This window comes from Electrophorus electricus, chromosome 14, assembly GCF_013358815.1.
Source record: "Electrophorus electricus isolate fEleEle1 chromosome 14, fEleEle1.pri, whole genome shotgun sequence".
Lineage (NCBI taxonomy): Eukaryota > Metazoa > Chordata > Actinopteri > Gymnotiformes > Gymnotidae > Electrophorus > Electrophorus electricus.
The window spans coordinates 573,581-595,000 of NC_049548.1; the positions used below are offsets into that span (position 1 = coordinate 573,581).

Sequence of the window (21,420 nt, forward strand, 5' to 3'; positions counted from 1 at the left end):
ACAATGTTTCAGGCTTTTCACTGTCATTGATTAATGAAATATCATTGTTGGGTTAGTTGTCTCAGTGATGAAATGTCATATTAGCTGAAATACAAATTCAGCCTTTTTCTATGACCCATCTCACCCAGAGAAGCAGCTAATGTGCCAAGGCATCCTTCAGAAGTGTGTTTTACTTTGTCAAGAATAACATTAAGAGGATTAATCAATAATGGGACTTGATTGAAGCTGACAGATCACTCTCTCTGTTCCATGCTGCTCTGCCTTTGTTCTATGTTTTCTCTTTCCCATCGTGCATCGGAAGGTTCAGACTGAGGTGGTCATTTATATCTACATTTATGGCATTTACCGGACACTCTTATCCAGAGCGGCTTACAAAAGGCTTTAGTTGTCTACTCTAAGTATCCTTAGCTAGCACAAATAAGTAAATGCAAAGTGATTTCCCTGTTCCCTACTCTCCCTGTTTCCAAGGCTTCCTGATTTACCCCAGTGGTAGTACACTAATCTCGCTAGGGCAGCTTTAAGATTACATCACCGTTTCACGATCAACACTGAATATTCATTAGTCTGGATTGGTGTGTGTGACAGTGGAAAGCATCTGCTCGGCAGTGGCGTGATACCAGCTGTATTATTGTCTTGGTAAACATGTTTATCATCCAGGATCTAGTCATTATATCTTTCACAAGACTGTAGTAATTACCGGCAAATTGGATTTTGGAAAAATGGCGGGAACATTTTGTGGGTGTGGTCAAGAAACAGCCAGACGTCATTTTGTACATTCCCTGCATGGTGTATCCTTATTTATCAAAATGAATGGTTAGTCTTAACTTACAGTCTAGTGGATGTTGTTATACTAATATTAAAGTGCTTAGTCTTAACTTATGGTGTAGTGAATGTCCCTTTTGGAATGTCGTTATTTTCTTGTTTTCATGTAGTTGTGATGTGACTTAGATGCAATAAATGAGGTGACATTCTGAACGATGACCACAGTCACTAGTTTGAGCCTGAAGTTTTGAAGTCCACTTAATCTTAACCCTAACCCTCAAATCACTCTTCATTTAAGAACTGCATTTAAACAGATTCCTTGCTCTATGATAGCTCTGTGACTATCAATGGCTTCATACACAATTATCAATGGCTATCAATGGCTTCATACACAATTAAAATATGATCACTCCCATCTTTGTTCCCAGAGCTGTCTGGGCTTGAGGGTTCTCATGCCCCTGCAGTATAATTACGCAAATTATAATTGTGCATGAATCAGGTGCCTCCATGAATTTCTCAACTGTGCCATGTGCAGCTTTATTAGGAATATATTTCTTGGACATGCACCTTATTTTGGAGCAACTGATTGTCCAAGCTGTTTCTTCGGAAGACAAATGCTTAAACAAATGCTCAGAGTTTGGCCAGTTTCTGCCCCTGGATTCATGCGACACTGGGCAAGGAGGTCCATTAGGAGTACCGGAGGGTGTGGCAGTAGAACGCAGATCGTGCTTATGAGCTCATGGAGACTTTGCACTTTGCCCTTTGCCCTTTGCCCTAGGCTGAACCTTGTCAAACCCTTCCACAACCTTGTTGGCTCCCCGGTTGATTAAAGGAAATTTGCTGCACAATCACTAACCAGGGCCGCTTTTCCCAAACACCTTCTGGCATTTGAAATGCATGTTTTATTGGTGGTGAGAATTCTCACAGTGATGTGCGCTCTGAGTTATAACAGTCACACTTTTTGAAAGGTGCAGCCAAGCTTAGTAATGCACGTGTGCAAATCACATGACATTTCCACAAATTTCTTGGCCAGGCGTGCTGATTGCCTGGTTTGAGTCCAGACAGTTGGTTGGTTGGTAAGAAAATCCCTGGAGCGTGTACATTTACATGACATTAATGACTTCATGTCTGGTTGGTATGAGTGTGTAGATTAGAACTAACCAAGATGACACCCATGTCATACCCACAGAAGTGCGACTTTTAAATTGCCTTATGTTCCTGTCAGTCTCATTTTTTGCTAAAAGTAATTAGGGCTCATATTGGCTTTCTTAATTAAATAGCTGTATAGGAAAGATGAAGGTAAAATAGAATTAAATATAACAGAATAAAATTGTAATCTGGTATCACAAAACCACTCAATTATTTGGAAATAAAAACACAAGCCATTTATTTGCATAGACCAGTAGCAACCACACATCTCTCTGTTCCCACCTCTCTTTCTTTCTTTCTTTCTTTCTTTCTTTCTTTCTTTCTTTCTCTCTCTTTGTCACTCTCTTCCGATGGTAGTCATTAGGCCCTAACTGCTCTCTCCCAGTGTGCTGTGTCTTACCCCATTCCTCAGTGAGACAGGGCCACCACATGCCCCATCATGTTGGAGCACAGAAGCGGGACTCAAACTGCCTTGTGACAGAATCAATAAGCCGTGTTAATGTTGCGGCGGCTCCGTTGGCAGTATCAGCGAGACTGGACCCTCCTGATAGCTTGGCCATAAAGCGGGAACCATCAAAGATAGCGTGGTTGCTATTGACAGCTCAGCGCCTGATAACATTGATAAGTCAGCATCATTACAAGTAATGATGTCCGACTGTTAAGGTCTGACATAATTCTTCCAGTCCAAACAATGAAGGTCCTGCTTGTTGTGGTTAAAGTTTGAGGGAAACTGAAGTTGGGATTATCTGTTCTAATTAGTAGATCATGTAGATTAAATGTTGTGACCAAACTATGCCATCCACTGTACATGAACATCTGTGAAACATTAGTAGTAATTATCAGTAAAATAGAATCGGTGCTATATTCAAACAAGTCCCTTAAGGCAACATCAATGTTCCGGCAGAAGAAGAATACCAGTCAATACCAATTTCATTACTTTGATCAATATTCTTGTCTCCTGCCATTTCACCACCAGTCTGAAATGGCATCGTCTCTTGCATATTGACATACATTTTGTGTCACTTCCATAGAAATAAGCACAAAAAGATCAACCGAATCTTGCATGGTATCAATTTGGCACTTAAAGGTTTATGTAAACTTGATTTGCTCATGTTGCTGGTTTTAAGAGATGCAGGGTAAACGTAGAAAGAGAAACTGCACTAAGTACGATTTTGCAGGCAAGATAATTGTAATGTTGCTGGCCTGAGTGTCGCAGGGCGCGGGGCAGGACGCACAGACTCCCTCGATGATGTAGGACGTTTATTGGCATAAAACAGACAACAACGGTGGCACTCACATACAACATTTACGGTAATCACGGTTATACATGTAACATTTAAACAAAGAACACATATACAGCAACTCATGACATACACAAACCAGCGTTACGGCTACAAAGATCTACAGTAACAAATACGCAGTGACAATGACCAACAAAGGGAGCACACACGGACAGGGGCTTAAATAGACACACAAGACATTAACATTGAACCCTATACACATGTGTGCAATCCTGAGGGGTGTGGTTACAAAAATAAGTGACACAATACATTGGTGCATCCCCCTGCACGCAGCGGGCCGTTGCACGTGACTATGGGGGGAGGAGCAGTCCGTGACAATAATCATATATTTAAACTTGGATGCGTCTAATTTGTAAAGGAATCGCAAATTTTGTCTAATTGATTATTATGCAGTGTTCATTCAGTTCATTCAGTTCAGTTGAATGTTGAATGACCATCAATCACCAATGAATCACCTTTAAAACTTTCAAATGATGTCAGTGCCAACTGATCTCTTTGACTATACTTTCAGTGTTCAGTGATCTTTACTTAACCAGTTTAACTGTTTTACCATAAATGTAAAGAACATTTTAGTTGACCTTTGTTCTCAAAGGCCCTGGCTGCCTCAGCTGTCATACCTTTTTTTAAACAAGCATGCATAAACAAACCTGAAAAGAGAATCGTGCAAGTTCAGTCTCTCAAACGCCTGCTGTGGAAAATAAATGAATCAAAATATGCCTTAACTTCTGAAACCATTAAATTAAATTAGTATGATGAAAAAACGGATTTCTGAAGTGAAGTGATCAATGCTTTATACACGTAAATTAGACATTAAAGATTGATGTTTTAAATTATGTTTTGTTAATGTTGATCCAACATTTCCACAGAGAGCATGTATCTCCTTTGATCAGGTGCTTCTCTGTGCTCTTCTGTTAGCATAAGATAAGCCACTTGACGCTTGGCTTACTGAGTGATGGGGCAGGAACACAGGTATAGCTGCTCTATATCAAAATGAATATGGTTGACACTGACCAGAGCTAAATGCACTGTCCATCAAAAAGGCATCAATCTGTCGGCTATATCGTGCCTACCCATAATGCTTTGTTTTAGATGGTGCATAGCTGCTCCATTAAAAACACCTTAAATGTGTTTTACTCAAAAATCAGAGATTACAGATCCTGCTACAGAACTCATAAATTATGTTCATTGTACAAATGTAGGCAATATAAAATGTCATGAAAAAATTGTTTAAGGTGATTCTGAATACTGCACATTAGACCCATACTCAAAGTCTATAGTCCCATCTAAAAAGATTGGTTATATTTCTGCTGTTGTGAAAGATAATAGAACTCTGCAATAACATTTTTTGCCTTTACAAGTTACTCATGTGATATTGCATATGTGTTTCATGGCTCTAGTTTTTTTAAAGTCATAGTTTTTTCTTTGAGTAATTTGTTCAAAAGGTCACCACATTTGAAAGGTTAACTGATCTGAAGAGCCTTGAGCCGTGTTATGTTCTTAGATCTGTATTAATGTCCTGTACATGACTTTTCACCACAGAGAGAGTTTTAAAGGTTTTAAATTTGTGTGGCTCTTTCTGAGGCACTTCACTACCCAGAGATGAGCTTTGAGCTGAGAGATATGATCCTCTCAGAGATTAATCTGGTCTGGAAAGCAATATCAGCACAATCTCCAGACTGAGCTTGAAGATAGCATCTTAGCCTTTCTGCTTGTCAAATGCCTTAACTGCTGAGGTGAAGTGCACTCTTGCAGTGTTGAATGAACATCCATGTCAAAAGAAGAACGCAGGTGAATACAGTCTGAAATCAAAGGAATCTGGTTCTTTATGTCTGTGGGGGGGTTTTTTGTTGTTTTTTTGTTTTTTTAACTATGTTATAATGTATGTCTTGATTACCATTTGATGTCTTGTAGTTACATTCAAAGTGACAAAGTTTTAGTTGAAGTTGTTGAGAGGTCAGTACAAGTGACATACATCCTCAGTGACAGGTCCTGGATCAGTGCTCAGGTGTTAAAACTAGGTTACAAGTATGTATCATCGTTTAAAAAAGTTGTGATGCTAAAGGAATATATGGGAAAATGGGCAAGAACACTTAACTTAGAAACAAATAAAAATAAATAAGGCAATATATAGAAATATGCTGAATAATTGGACTTTTAAAGTGCTGGGTGAGATGATTGTAATCATGTCTTATGTTTATGCTACTTTATTAGTATATTGCACAAAAACATAATAAAATAACAGTGTTGTGCACACATTGCTTTAAGAATCATGTTCAGGCAAATGCCTTTTTTGTTTATAGTGTTGTAGTTAATCACTCTTAAATTACAGCAGGCATGTACAAAGGTGATATTTTTAGGTGATGAGCAAGACCCCATGGGTGAGCTGTAAGCAAAGCTGAATTTCTAATGGAACCTCACACACATTTTTGTCGTAGAACTGCCATATCAGGAGACCAGCAAGGACCCAAGTGGTGTTCATCTAAAAATAATCTGGTAAATAATTAACTCCAAAAAGCTCATCTGAGAGGTCCATTAGAGTCTTGGAGTATTGCTGGAGGGAGACAGCTCATTTGTAACTCACCTCAGATAAATCCACCAAATTCCTATAGCTTTGCTTACATCCTGGACAACAGTATGAACTAAATAAGTGAATTACAAGGACCATAAAAGCAGGTGAATAAGAGTTCAGTCTGACTTAAGAGGGAGAGAAGACTGAAAGTTTATGAGATAGTTATGACATCAGTACACACACACACACACACACATGCATACGCACACACACGCGTGCCCGCACACACATGCGCAGACGTGCACACACGCATGCACACGCACACACACACACAAATACTATGCTTCTATTATACAAATTTATATGATTTTAATATGTTGTTAAAAATATTAAAATATAGCAAATCATTAATCCAATATATGGATCTCTAATATGTGACAATCCTGGCTGTATTTTCTAAATAATGTGCAGTAGATGACAACTTATTTCCAGGTACAGGTATGTAAGCTTATATCATCTAGTTTAGTGCTTTTGTTCAACAAATGTAATGGATTGGTTTGATTGCTGTATTGAAGGCTTTTGGCTTGACTGCTATATTGAGTCTTTATCAGCGTGTCACATGAGAGACTTTCTTCCCAGGCCTCCTGATTTGTTTTTCTCTTGCTTGAATCTCTTCCTCAGCTCTTACGAATGTGAAGTTATGGGCCATCGACCGCCAGTGTTTCCAGACCATCATGATGAGAACAGGACTCATCAAGCACGCAGAGTACATGGAGTTCCTGAAGAGGTGAATTTTCCTCGTGTTTCCTGGACTAGCTGTCCTCTAACTGACCGTCCTGCTGTTTGAGCCCCACACAGAACATTTTCTCTCTCTGCTATTTGTTAGAACTGAGGTTTATTGTTTGTGCCTTTAATAGTATTTAATCATTACGCAGCGCAGTTTGTTATTGTTGAGTGTCTCTTAGCAAAGCAGGACATCGGGTTGTTTTCTGCTGAGCGTATAATCACGTTCACTTTCTGCTGATGGGTTCAACCTTCACAGGACAAGTGATGGCTGTTGCCTGTGGTATCAATCATTATGCTCATCCAAATCTATTTAACACTTTTCCACTCAGTGAGTGAGTAATATTGATCGAGATATCTAGTTATTTGTAATTAACAAATAATGCAGAGAGTGAGCCAATTTTTCCTCCTTTTGGTTCTCACACATTTGCGGTATAACAGGTTAATCATATATTCACGAAGCTTGAGTCTGTGTGAATAGTAACAGTATGCAGTGATGTCTTCATTTGTCATGCCACACAAGGCACAGGCCACATCCAGGCATCCCAGTTTCCTGGTCCCCTCACCTACCTAACACACACACACACACACACACACACACACACACTCACACACACACACACACACACACACACACACTTACACACACACACACACACACTCACTCACACACACACACACACACACGCACACACACTCTCAATGCCTCCTCATTCTGCAGCTGAGGGTTCATCTCTGTCAGCTGTTGCTCCTCACCACCAGCTGAATGGGAACCTTCCTCAGACCTTCATGCTGCTTTGTCTCCCCTCCTTTCATCATCCTTCCTAACAGTTTTCTTGTTCTTTGTGGCTTTGGAACTGTGTCAATTGGTTTTGTTCTTCCTTTTCTTTTTCTTGTATTTTTGTTTCCTTTGGTTTTAGTTTGAATAAAGCATGAATATGACTTGGCCTTCTCTTGTGATTCAAGGAAATGTCACATTATTGTGTGTAAATCAGAAACACTGACACCAGGTGTTTAGCCAGCTAGTCAGTAGGTAATGTTTTCAGTATCTCATTACAGATTGTAATCACTCATTCAAATTTCAGACATTAGGCTGATATGAGCTTATAGCAATGGGTTTAAAATACACACCTCACAAAATCTCCCATTAGTTTTAATGAAAGGCGTCAGTGTATTCCACATAATACATCTGATGAGGTCCACTTCATAGCAGTTAGACTTTAACAGTATCTTCCAATGCTAGGTTGTGTTGAGCTGGTTACAGAGATATGGTGGACCTCTTGTTTTGAAATCAATATATACATGCCCACTCCTAATGAATGAGACATTAGTGAAGTGCATTGGATGCATTGTTTGTGTCTTTGCAGAGTCTGCAAAAATATTAATCACTGAAACGTTCCTCTCCTTTCAGTGAGCACGAATTTCTTAATTGGCCTTTGGTGCACACAGCAATCCTGAAAGACTTGGAAATACATTAATACATTTAAGCAGAAGCTTCTTTTACAGAAATGACTCTTCTTTCTCTTTAGACAATGAAAACAATTGTGGAATTTGTTCTATACTGTACAGAAATGCGTCAGGGTGCACGTGGAAAGCTTTGGGCCCTGTATATCACTCTACTCTAGACCCTGTATATCAATCTGCTCTAGATCATGTATATCACTCTGCCCTGGACCCTGTATATCACTCTGCTTTGGCCCTGTATATAACTCTACTCTAGACCCTGTATATCACTCTGCTCTGGGCCCTGTATATCACTCTGCTTTGGGCCCTGTATATCACTCTGCTCTAGACCCTGTATATCACTCTTCACTGGACCCTGTACATCATGCTTTTCTGGGCCCTGTATATCACTCTGCTCTGGGCCCTGTATATCACTCTGCTCTAGACCCTGTATATCACTCTTCTCTGGACCCTGTATATCACTCTTCTCTGGGTCCTGTATATCATTCTGCTCTAAACCCTGCATATCACTCTGCTCTGGGCCCTGTATATCACTCTGCTTTGGGCCCTGTATATCACTCTTCTCTGGACCCTGTACATCATGCTGCTCCAGGCCCTGTATATCACTCTGCTCTAGACCCTGTATATCACTCTGAGAGACTAAGATGGGCCTTTCTGTCTCCAAGAAGGGAAACACACTGGTTACTTTTCATTTTTGTTCTGGCACTCTTGTTGATCAGGTGCCAGTGTAAATTACCTATGTGCTCACTGTGAAACACAGACTCTATCCAATCCACTCAAATCATCGTATTACGCTCAAGAATCCTGAGCTTTTACTGAGCTGGGTAAAATGGCTTTTAGCGATGGTGTACCAGTGCATTTGAACAGGGGACAGATTTCTCTGGAGCTGGACTCACTTTCTCCTATGGGTTTTCAAATTTTACTTTATTATAGTTCTGTTTTAGTACTTGTTTTATGTTGAATAACATATTTCTTTTTTCTTTTTTATTATTTTTGTTTTATTTCATATTTCTGTTATGATTTTGTATTTGTGTTTTAATTGTGTAATTATTATATTGTATAATTGTTTTATTGGTTTAAATCTTAATGTTTTATTTTTTCACTTGTTTTATGAGGTTTTTACCCTCCTTGTGGCTCTCAGCTACATTGAAAATGAGTAATGTAATCCCAAACTGGAAGAAAAAAGAGACAATGAGGACATTCTCTTAATTAGGGCACTTAAATAAACATGAAGATATTTATAATATTTATAATATTTATAATTATAAACCTAGAGGTTTGCTTGTCTGCTGTAATTAGAATAATATTCTCAGTGTCAAACAATTATTTTATTCTTATAAATTCTTGAAAGATATTTTTAAATCTCAGTGGCATGTAAATAGGAAGCACTGCCAAAGCACATCTCCCCTATAGCCCTTGCTGTTAAGTGTGACTGGCAGTTGCTGTTGAAATGAAAAGAACCTTAAGAGGTGCTGTGGCTTTCTTCCTGTCAACCTGTTCATTCTCCTCTCAGTTCTGTTTCCTCTTCCCATTTCTTGTCCTGAATTTCATGTGGCATGTACCTGCCCTTAACTTCTCCAAATCATCACTTCATGCCTCCGCAGAAAAAACTGCTGCGTGTTATAGATTGCTGCATTTAAATTCATATGTGTAAAATAAACAGGCTTTGTGGCTTTGTGTAAAACAAATATGCTTGCAAGTGATGATTGCTTGTATGAAACCACAGGTTTGAAATGAATGCTCAGGTTTGGGTAAGTTCAGTGCCTGCCTAGGGCAGCGTGCTGTACTGGCCAATCAGCTCACACCTGCTCTGTTCTTTATCTGACAGTGTTCCAACATTCCAGGGCCTTCCAGAAGAAATACTCAGCAAACTGGCAGATGTGCTCGAGGAGGTAGGCTCTTCAAAACCCTTCCTGTTCGACAGACAGCAGGCAAAGTGCTCACTTCATATGTTTGATGAAATAATTTTAGGATCAGTTTCTTAAGATGAATGCCATTAAAATAATTTATTATAACTTGCAGTTCTTAAAATTGAATATTGCTTTTTAATAAAACAGGACGTGCTCTTTGGGAAGCTTTTTGGGTTTATTAGAGTGCATTTGATAACTTTGACACAATGATGCTAGTGTACTATCTTTTGTAGGCCACCGGGTCTCATTCTGCACACTGTTGGCATCTGGGAAATGCATTCATCTCTTAAAAGGCTGTTAAAGATATGCAGTGCAGTTCATTTCCAGTCCATTAGAAAGTGACTGTGAGCAACTGAAGCAATTTCCTTGCTGTTCCCAGTGACAAACCACATCGCCTCTTATGCCGCCACTGGCTTTTTTACTTCATAAAAAGTACGATGATTGCCACCATTTCATGTTTAATAATATTTTCCATGTCCTGTGCATTTAGATAAAGTTGACATGGCAGAATGTGTTTTCCTAGTCATAGCTCACGTGCCCCGTGTTGAGGAAGTCACGCTGGTGAAGCCTCACAATCCTGAGTGTTCTAGTGTCTCTAGTACATGCAGAGTAGGGGACAGACTGACATGGACCCGGTAAACTCCAATCAGGGAGCTTCAGGAACACACATTCTATTTTGGGCTGTTGAGGTTTGCACACACTTACTGACATAGCAGAATTTCACATCCATAACCACAAGGGCTCAAGGCTAAAATAACTTCATGGTGGATTAAATGGCAGAGCCCTAATCCAGCCCTAATCTAACCCTCCTAGTAGTTAATCCAACCCTAATATAACCCATCTAGTAGCTAATCAGGAGCCTTATGAAGACTCGGCCAGACTGGTCCTGGTGTGGAACTAAGCCCTTCACTGCAGTGCTGCTCTCCAGTGGGGAATTGCTAAATTCATATAAAATCATCAGCCACTTTATTAGCAGTAAAGTCTACAGGCCATCTGTGAGCATGCGTAATATGTAGTATTTCATCTGATCCTTCACTGGTCATCAGGTTCTCACCGTGGGACAGCTGCTTACTGGAGTGTTTTGGTGGGAAACCACTGTGACACACGTAATGGCTGTGCCAGGTAGACCTCTACCTGCTCAACATACACAGCCATGCCATCTCCACGTCAACAGGAATGCTGGATCTGTTGGATATTACTTCCCAGGAATGTTGGTTAATTGAATATTAGTTGACACAGTCACTAAGAAAGCACACAGAGGCACCTGCAGATAAAGGGAACTGGCTTCCATATGCAGAACTGCAGGCAGATAGAGGCCAAAGAAAGGAGTCTTAAATGGCAAACCTTTGCTTTCAGTTTCTTCAAAACCTTTTCAACTCATTTACATGAAGAGACAAGTGAAAATGCCTTCCAAGTCCATTTGGGAAAAGTGTATTAATAATGCTACTGTGTCCATGCATTTTCCCCCCTTTTTCAGCAGTAGATGCTAATTTTTTTAGCAGTATGCTAATTTATTTCTTGAATTGAACATCTACCCTCACAGAATCTAGATAAAGTAAATTAGTGGTTTATTTATTACTGTTAATTGTGTGATGTGATATGAAAATATGAATAATAGCCTAGGGGATTAAGAATTAATTATGTCAGATTAACTGGCCTGGACTGTTTTACAACTAGAAAGGAATTCATAATTCCACAAATACTTTTGGAAACATTGCTACTACAGCACCAGTGCGATCACAACACCAGAAACATGACTCGTATTGCCGGAATGCTTCTATTCCGATGCCTAATCTTCCGTAAACTGCTCCCCATAGACCTCTTCCTTGCTGCGGGTCTCCTGCTTGCAAACTCTGAGGCAGGTTTTCAGCAGAACATTGCCTGCCACCTCATAAAGCATTGCGTAATGGGGTGACAGAAGTTTTCCATGGTTTTCTCAAAGCCTCTTCAAAGCAGTTGTGAAATACCATGAGCAGTTTTTATATTAGACCTTGAAAGGTATTACTGAGTACTGGGACTATAACATATGTTGTCACATGCAGTTGTACAAGCACTTTTTTATATGTGCTCAGGATTTCTCAAAGCCAGATTCCTTAAGTAAGCTTGAAAAATGAGATTCTAAACCTGTACTCTATTCAAAGGATATGAAGCCATTGGGGAGTATGGTGGCATGAAACGTAATTGCAATGGGTATGATCAACGGGCACTACCTCTGGGGGTCACCTGGGGTCATCCGGTACCTGGTGTCTCCTGTAATTGTGGACACTCCTGTGTTTTTTTTCTCTCTCTCTCTGTCTTCATTCTTTACACTGGAGGCTTCTCAGTGTGTATATATGGCTTCAGGATCAGCAATTTTTTCTGAAATCTCCCTTCATGGAAGTCATGTAACACTTTATATTGTCTGTGACAAAATTCAGGAATTCCACACATTAATGGATAAAGAAAAATACCAGATCCATAAATCAAAACAATGTGTGAAATTGTAATAAACATCAATACACCACACATTCTAATGCACTATTTTTATGATGTGCTAACATCATATGGAGTAATTTTCCAACTAGCAACTGCTTATAAATAATGTGATATCTACTGTTTGGTAACAAATAGCAAATTGTGATTATTTTAGTTTCTATTCTAACGTATTACTTAGTGTAAAATACATGAAGTTGCATTTCCTATTGCATGTCTCCTGAGGCTGGGTTTTCAGAAGGCGTTTACAATGTGTATGGGTTAATCCCAACACAGAACTTAAATCTGACAAGATTACTTTTGGGTAAAAATACCCTTTAACAAACATAGACCCTGAGATATTGTTTAAATTAATCCCTAAATGGATTTTATGTTCGGTTTGCAGCAGTTGATACATAATATGGTGCTTCATTGCTCAAAGCTGCAGTCTTTTGTTCAAAATATGTTTGAAGTGAAGTTCAATATAAATCAGACTTGACTCAGGTTGAGGTCTACCCACCTGGAATATGCTTTGGTCAGACTGTGTCAGAGAGCAACAGGCAGACCTACAACATTAAATCTTTCAAAAAATGACAGGACATGAACCTTTTCAGAAAACCAACGTAAAATGGCTGAGATTTGTCCCATTTCCTTTGTCCCTTTCTTTGACGCATTGGTTTCACCATGGGCCATGCCTGTCTGTGCCATGCGGGCTTTGGCTTTGCACTAATAAATGTCATTGTGCAGAGAATGAGTCATTGCTTAAAATCAGTGGTCGTTCTACAAGAATAATGGTATGTTACTAAAAAACAGGAACTGAGCCTTGAATAATAGAACCGAATAATAGTTTGCCACTGCTGTGCAGTACTGGACAAAGAATATTCTAGAGTGAACTAAAGGATACTGGCAGGTGAAACAAAGCGAATGAGGCTGCTGTGTGTGATGTCTGATGCTAATGCTTGCAAAGACATATTTGTAGTTTTTGTCAAATGAGACATGGATCTGGGTTGCATATGAAGTTATTAAAATAAATTGTTCTTAAAAGACTCCTTATGACTTAGCATGTGTATGGGGTTGTGCATTTCCACCATTTGGTTTTTAAAGATCACATTTCCAAAACCCACTGAGAGAAGGAAATTACAACAACATTGCTTTGTCAATTTTAATAAATGAATTAAAATGGATACTTAATTATAACGCTAACACCAGCAGGTACAAGGACACTAGAAAGAACAGAAGAAGGAAAACCTTTTCTGTCAATTTCTTCACATGTCAGTTTACTTCACATGTCAGACTAATAAGTGTCTTTTTTAGCAACAGGATAGCAGAATGTTTTTTAAATTGTTGTCAGCATGATTGAAGCGTTTCATTCTAAGGTATTTCAGATTTTGCCATCTTCACCTGATTAATTATGTGTGACATAAATGTGCAGAATGCCAGCCCTGAGGTTAGTGGCATATTTCAATGGCTCGCATATATCTGGTTATAAAAGTGTGACTTTGACATGACCTTAGAGTAGTCATTCATTTTTTCTTTCTGCTCTCTTAATTGTTAACTGGCTTTGATTTGTTTTTTGTTTTTTTCAAAAATATCATCAATCACTTAGAGCACAAAACCAACAATTGAAAAGAAGCAGATGGCAGCTGTTTAATGGCATTTAACGTTTGTGTTAGGGCCCTTGCTACATGTAACGTTTGTGTTAGGACCCTTGCTTCATTTAACATTTGTGTTAGGCCCCTTGCTACTTTTATTGTTTGTGTTAGGCCCCTTGCTACATTTATCATTTGTGTTAGGGCCCTTGCAACATGTAACATTTATGTTAGGACCCTTGCAACATGTAACATTTATGTTAGCGCCCTTGCTACATGTAACATTTGTGTTCGAGTCTGCTTCATTTATTGTTTGTGTTAGGGCCTTTGCTTCAAGGCTCTGTGATTACTGCTAACCTAAACCTGCACCCTCTAAAACTAAAGCAGTCCGGATAGTTTCACCCACTCAGATGCACAACTGTTGGCAGCTTGGGTCAGCTAGTATAAACACAAGGCTCTACGTCTTGCCCAAGCTGCCTCAGCTGTGTCCAATAAATCAGGCTTGAAATCAGGGTTTGCTGTTTGCCCCACACTACTTAGTGATGGTGAGATTGTTTGGTCCTGATCCCAAGTGCATGCGCGGGATCGCGGGAGTGAGCGGTCATTCCCACACTGGCACGGAGCACGGAGCAGTGCAGGTCATGGGGTCAATGTTTTCCATCTGATGTGTGAGACATGATTGTGCAGTGCGAGGAAGGCAAGGGAGGGAGATGGGGAATAAGGGAAGAGAGAGAGAGAGAGAGAGAGAGAGAGAGAGAGAGAGAGAGAGAGAGAGAGCTGTGAGTTGAAATAACAGGGGATTTGCTATTTAACCAGCTAGTGGCTTGTTGCTTCCTCTGAAGGCTTTCTCACATTGAACATCTGTGAAGGAGGCCCAGGGTCATTTATATGTGGGCTGATGTAATGGTGGGGAGGGTCACTGATTAGTCATAATGATGATAAGCGGGGTGGTAATTCAGCAGGCTGGGCTCTGTTCCCAGCAGTGACTCCGCCAGTTGGAGAGCACGATCCACTACTGACCTCAGCAGATGGACCTGGGTCACACTGAGTAATGGAGGACTGAAGATGAACTGGATATCTGACACCAGGCTCCTGTGATTCTGAGAGAGGGATCTCACACATTCTTCCAATCATTGTCTTTAAATAGCCAATTAGAAGTAAGAATGTGATTTTATATTCCATTTGGGGTTATTTAGATGGTGAAATTAAAGTCTTGTGGCCAGAAGATTTCCTGTGGTTATGTACTGTGAGGCAGTTCATTCTGTTGTCATTTGTCTTGCTCTTATGGGTAGCTGAAATTAGGTGTATGGTTTCTCTTTGGCTTTTGCGAAATTTGTCAGGCACTTTGCTTCTGTGTAGACTTATTTCCAGGAATACCTACTCTGTTTCTTTCCACTGTGTGTTCTGGTTTGCCATTTTCATCCATCCTGTGGTATTGCTTGTGTGCCACTATACAAGAAAGCTTTCAGCCAATGAAACAGGACCAAGTTAGAAAAGAGACGCATTGCCTCAAGGCTGGTACAGCAAACAAGCCATTTATGGCCTGGTTCTGGTCTGTGCTGGTGAAAGGACTAAACCAGTTAGATTCCAGTACACCCTTTTCATTCTCTGGGTCCATATCTAATGGTGAACAGTGGAGGAAGTGTTTGGGTTAAGGTTCAGGAGGGGGCGTTGATGTTGCTGCACTGTGTCCCTGTTGTGATGCTTCAGTAAACTGCTAATAAACAGATTAGGTTTAGTGTGCAGACAGTCCCTCAATACTCTTCCAAAGCATGACTGGAATCCCCATTGAGGTTCACAGTAGATGTTCCAAGAGGAAGAAGGAGATCTAGGAGGATTTCTCACTTTTTCAATATAAAAAGGGTGTCATGTAATGTTATGTAGTGAACTGCGTGGGCCAATGAGAGGGCTGCTTCTCCTGGACGATCCACAACACCCCGTAACACTCTACTAGAGAGTCAGACAAGAGCAAGAACTGTGGTAACATAAAACCAGAAGTGTATTAGTTGGTAATTGTCAGATGTTCTTGGGATTCGAGTCAGTTTCTCAGTGTGGCGTTTGGTTATTACTCCCTGTTAACTGGCAATTTAGGTCTGGCTGTTTTGGATTTAATGGGTTTAAAGAGGCCGTTGTTTGCAATGGGGAGTCATTGTGCCTTTACACGGGCATGAATCAATGTCAGGAGGCCCTGTATAGTAACTGGTGCTCTCTCTCTCTCTCTCTCTCTCTCTCTCTCCCTCTCTGTTTGTCTCTCTCTTTCCCACTATCCCTGTCCTTCTCTCTCCATCCCCCTTCTTGCTCTCTCTATACCTTCTCTAACTCTTTCTCTCTATATATCCTCTCTATACCTTCTCTAACTCTTTCTCTCTATATATCCTCTCTATACCTTCTCTAACTCTTTCTCTCTATATATCCTCTCTATATCTTCTCTAACTCTTTCTCTCTATATATCCTCTCTATACCTTCTCTAACTCTTTCTCTCTATATATCCTCTCTATACCTTCTCTAACTCTTTCTCTCTATATATCCTCTCTATATCTTCTCTAACTCTTTCTCTCTATATATCCTCTCTATACCTTCTCTAACTCTTTCTCTCTATATATCCTCTCTATATCTTCTCTAACTCTTTCTCTCTATATATCCTCTCTATACCTTCTCTAACTCTTTCTCTCTATATATCCTCTCTATATCTTCTCTAACTCTTTCTCTCTATATATCCTCTCTATACCTTCTCTAACTTTCTCTATATATATCCTCTCTATATCTTCTCTAACTTTCTCTATATATATCCTCTCTATATCTTCTCTAACTCTTTCTCGCTATATATCCTCTCTATACCTTCTCTAACTCTTTCTCTCTATATATCCTCTCTATATCTTCTCTAACTCTTTCTCTCTATATATCCTCTCTATACCTTCTCTAACTCTTTCTCTCATTCTCACTGTCTTTGTTCCCTCTCTCCCTCTTTCTCTCTCCCTCTCTCTATATTTTTCTGTCTCTCTTTTCTTAGACCCATTACAGCGATGGAGAATACATTGTCAGACAGGGCGCTAGAGGAGACACCTTCTTTATCATCAGTAAAGGAAAAGTAAGCTTCCTGTCACAGACATGGGCAGCGCTGCATGTGTAATCCTGCTTTGCTTTGGGGAAACATTGCAACCATCACTGATCATATAAAATCCTTTTTATGTCAACCAAGAACATTTTCAAGCCCACTTTGCTCGATCTGACTTTAAAAACGCTCCAGTCTAGAACATGGTGTGATATGTGATACCTTTGTGATGGCAGGTGAACGTTACCCAAGAGGATTCACGCAGTGACACACCCGTTTACCTGCGAGGCTTGGGGAGAGGGGACTGGTTTGGAGAGAAAGCCCTTCAGGGGTAAGTCACTTTGTACTGGAAAATGCCTTGCTCACTGTGGCATGATTTTGACCAAATGTAAATGTGCTAGTGTTTTGAGAGAGACTGCAATTAAGTTCACTAATTATAATTAAGTTAACTGCAATTTAAGAATGATTAGAGCAATGTCAACACCTCATCACAAAACTCTTTGCAGAAGTAGCTGTGATGAACACCAGTAATTGTTTGGAACATTTACGGAACAAACACCTGTGAGTCATTTGCTAAAACCTTAATGGGATATTTAAAAGGAAATATCTGGGACTTGTCAATGCTCTCACACAACAGACAAAGATGAAGGCTTGTGTGGGGCTCTAGAACGCTCCTTTGAATAGGGCTATTTGTCTCTGAATGCTTGCCTGTGATCTACTGATTCAATGAGACACCTTAGATGTGGATTGCGATTATTGATTGATTGAGTGATTCTTTGTGTAAACATTCACCCACCCCGTGCTGCATCGACCGCTTGGAGCGCTGAGATGGTTAGGATGTGTATCTCACTCTGGAAGGCTAGACATCAATTACATGTTCAATAGCTCATGAGCTCCTGGGCCAAGCATAATGGACTGTTAACTGGAGAAAATCACACGCATTTCTAAATGAAACAGCTGCTTTTAAAGATCTCCGTCCCTAGCAGAGAAAAATGAACTATGGGCTCAAACCGATGAAAGTTAGTGTCAGGCTCCCCTGGTCCACACCATGTTTCCCAGCATGCACCCTCCAACAACCCAAGTGACACGCCGTCCAGCTGCACCTCACTCTCATCTGTTCCAACTTTATTGATTATTGATCACATTCACTTGTGTCCTATGATCATCCCGATATTTATACTAGTATAGTTGCACTCTGTCTTTGTGAAGTATTGACATGCCTCATATCTCATGTGTACTGACTGGTTTCTCTGCCTTTCTTTCTGTTTACTGCCCTGGCTTCTATATTGATTATTATCTCTCCATCAAGACCTTCTGCTTGCCTTCTTGGCTTCACTTGTGTACATCTTGACCTGAGCCTGGTCTCATTTATGCTGTCTCTGGTCATTACGGCTCTCGATTGTCCTGTTGCAGATAAACCCTCATTGCTTGATCGTGTCTGTGAACATCTGTCTCCTGTTCGTAGCGTTACAGTTACAGTCGTTTAAACCAATCAGGAGCAGTAACTCTCCAGGCTGGGCAGGTGAGGTGTCATCTAATGGAGCTGGCATGGGCACACCACTGGAAGAGATGCACCTGGAAGAGCTGACCAGTGAAGTGGGATCAGAACAGGGTCCATGTTGCATGCACAGTGTAGTATGTTGGACAAGAGCTGTGGGAGAGACACCTAGTGGATGACAGCAGTGGTGTCTGCAAATGCTGATGGCAGAAACAGTGAGATAAGTTTAGTGTTGTTTTTGTCCCCATTACATTAATGCCATGGATTTGTGTTTCGGTCATCACGGGTGATGAAGGCTTTTAGCATTCTGTTAATCTACTCAGCAGTGTGCCTGTGTGATGTTTCACAGGTCTGTTTTGATTCAACCAACCAGTGACCCTAAAGGACATGCCCACTAATGCAGCTGCACAGTACAGAATATGCACACACACACACGTGCGCGCACACACACACACACACACACGCATGCACGCACGAAAACACACACACACACGCATGCACGCACGAAAACACACACACACACACATGCATGCGCGCACACACACACACACACACACACACACATGCACGCACGCACACCTGAGCAATTCTCAGAACGAAGAGGGTACCTGGGCACTGGTCATTGTAAGAGCAGTATTGATTTCTGGGTGACGTGGAATAGACATGAATGGAAAGTAATTTGGGATGACAGCAGCAGTCAAAGGCTTAATGCAGACCTGTTGAGGACCCAGGACACTCCAAAAAGAGATCCTTCTCATTTCTAAGAGGTCTTTGTCCAAGTTAGACCCTCGAATTTGCGTTCAGTTTGTGCGTCAGTGTTGGGTTAGGCTAGACATTCTGCAGAGAGTTCAAACAGAAGCTCTAGTGGCCACAATTATGGTTAAATTAAATCTTTAGATTAAATTTTGTGTTATGATGACTGTGGTCTAGTCTCAGCTCCCTGTTCCCTCCAAATTCTACATTTTGCTGTCACTGGTGAAAGAGACAAGAGTAAAATCAGTAACTTACATACATACTTACCTGCAGGCACCTTATGATGCAATGCAGATTTTTTTGTACAAACCCAATACCCCTTTTCTTCCCAAAAGGAAGCACTTACTGGGTGTGTTCCTAGAGCACTGTAATCCCCCTAGGTCTAGCAACTGTGTTAGTAGACAGCAGCCTGTGAAGACAGGGAGTGTGTGTGTGCGTGTATTTGCGTTTGTGTGTGTGTGTATTTCACCTGTGATGCTTTCCCTGTCCCTTGTTACTTGCTAAGATCAAACGATAGCAGTGAGGCAGTGGCGTGCATGAGTTTGTGAGGACTCTAATGAAGTGTGTTCGTCTTGGCGAGGCTGCACCAGGGAACACGACAGCATCAGGCAGGGATTCTTGGCATGTTGTACGGTGCCATGGCGATTTTGCCACTGTCATCGGGGACTGGCTGAGAAAAAGTGGTCTTGTTAGTGCAGCAGTGTGTCTGTCATCGTCTTCTGCATAAGTCACAGCAGAGTACTACTGTCGGTGTCATTACTGCAGTGATGTGAATTATTTTGCTACTGATCATAGTGTCCTGGTTTGGGGGAAAATGAGCTCATTAATAGGCAAAAAGACAAAAGGACGATTTGGACGATTACCAAAACTGATCTCTAAAGTTCTAGTTGGTCACACTGGTGTTATTAATTAGAGACATTATATATGCCAGTGTGAAAACTGTGCTGCGATTAAGCACTTTGAAAGTTTACAGGTTGTGATGCAGGATTTCATGATGCATCTCTCTTTCAAAAGGTTGTGCTCATAAATATTCAAAACTTTAGACACCAAATCCAAAGTGAACACTTGCTTTTAGGTTTGTGGTGCTTTTGTTGATTCCACAGAACACATGGTACATTTACACCATCAACATCTGCATGATGTCTATCATAACAGTTAACTTGACTAAATAAACAATTAGGCAAGCTTAAATAAACACATTTGTTTGGCTTGGTCTTCTAAGAAAAACTGGTGTGCTCCTAAAGTGTACACAAGCTTGTGTGGCTGTCAAATGATAATAACGTAGCATTAACGTATTCTCAGAATTCAGACGTTCACCACCAGTTACTGTCATCAGTCCACCTTCTCATCTTTTTTTCATCTTTTTTTATATTGTGATACATCACATCTTGGCAGTGCTTGCATCATAATTACTTCTGAATCTTCCGTGGATAATTACAACTGTGGCAAGGCATCCGTGTGCCTGTAATATGTAATTACAGTATTTCTGACGGCACTTGAAGGCCACACTGTTCTGTCTCTTCCCACGCAAAGCTGGTTTCTTCTTTATTGGCTCTAGCCCCTTGATGTGAGCCTCTGATGAGAGAGGGAACTGTAATGTGCCATGTGGTCTATTGGTTGGAGGCTGAAGGGGTGTGGTTTGAGACTGAAGGGGCATGGCTCTCCTGAATGTGTACGCTTGATCTAGTTTCCTTTGATCTTACCACTCTGTGTTTTAATTAGTGCATAATCCTTATGTGTTTGTTAGTGGCCCTGCATGTAGCAGATCACCCAGATTTCCATTCTGAGTTCGTCTTTCAAATCAGCACCACCACCAGCTCCACCAATACTACCACTACTACATTTATGGGATTTGGCTCATGTTTTTATCCAAAGTAACTTACAGTTGTAACTGAATATGACTTGAGTAATTGAGGGTTAAGGGTCTTATTCAGTGGCAACTTGGCAGTGGTGGCACTTGAACTGACAACCTTCCATTTACAAGTCAAGCTCCTTAACCACTATGCTCCCACTACTACTACCACTACCACTACTACTACTACTACTACGAACACCACTACTACTACCACTACCACCACCACCACTACTACTACTACTACTACTACTACTACCACCACTACTACTACTACTACTACGACCACCACTACTACTGCTACCACCACCACCACCACCACTACTACTACTACTACTGCTACTACC

General features: G+C 40.6%; 1 protein-coding gene across 3 annotated transcripts in view; it reads left to right on the forward strand.

Annotated features, from left to right (window-relative positions):
- Positions 1-21,420, forward strand: part of prkg1b (protein kinase cGMP-dependent 1b) — an 82,390-nt gene that overhangs the window by 38,127 nt on the left and 22,843 nt on the right. For all 3 annotated transcript variants that reach the window (XR_003410579.2, XM_027009434.2, XM_027009432.2), the window contains exons 4-7: positions 6,403-6,508; positions 9,797-9,860; positions 16,929-17,006; positions 17,207-17,301. Coding sequence is in view for 2 of the 3 variants with exons in the window: in XM_027009434.2 (XP_026865235.2) it covers positions 6,403-6,508; positions 9,797-9,860; positions 16,929-17,006; positions 17,207-17,301 (343 nt within the window). In the remaining variant the exon portion in view is untranslated. The remainder of the gene's footprint in view (positions 1-6,402; positions 6,509-9,796; positions 9,861-16,928; positions 17,007-17,206; positions 17,302-21,420) is intronic.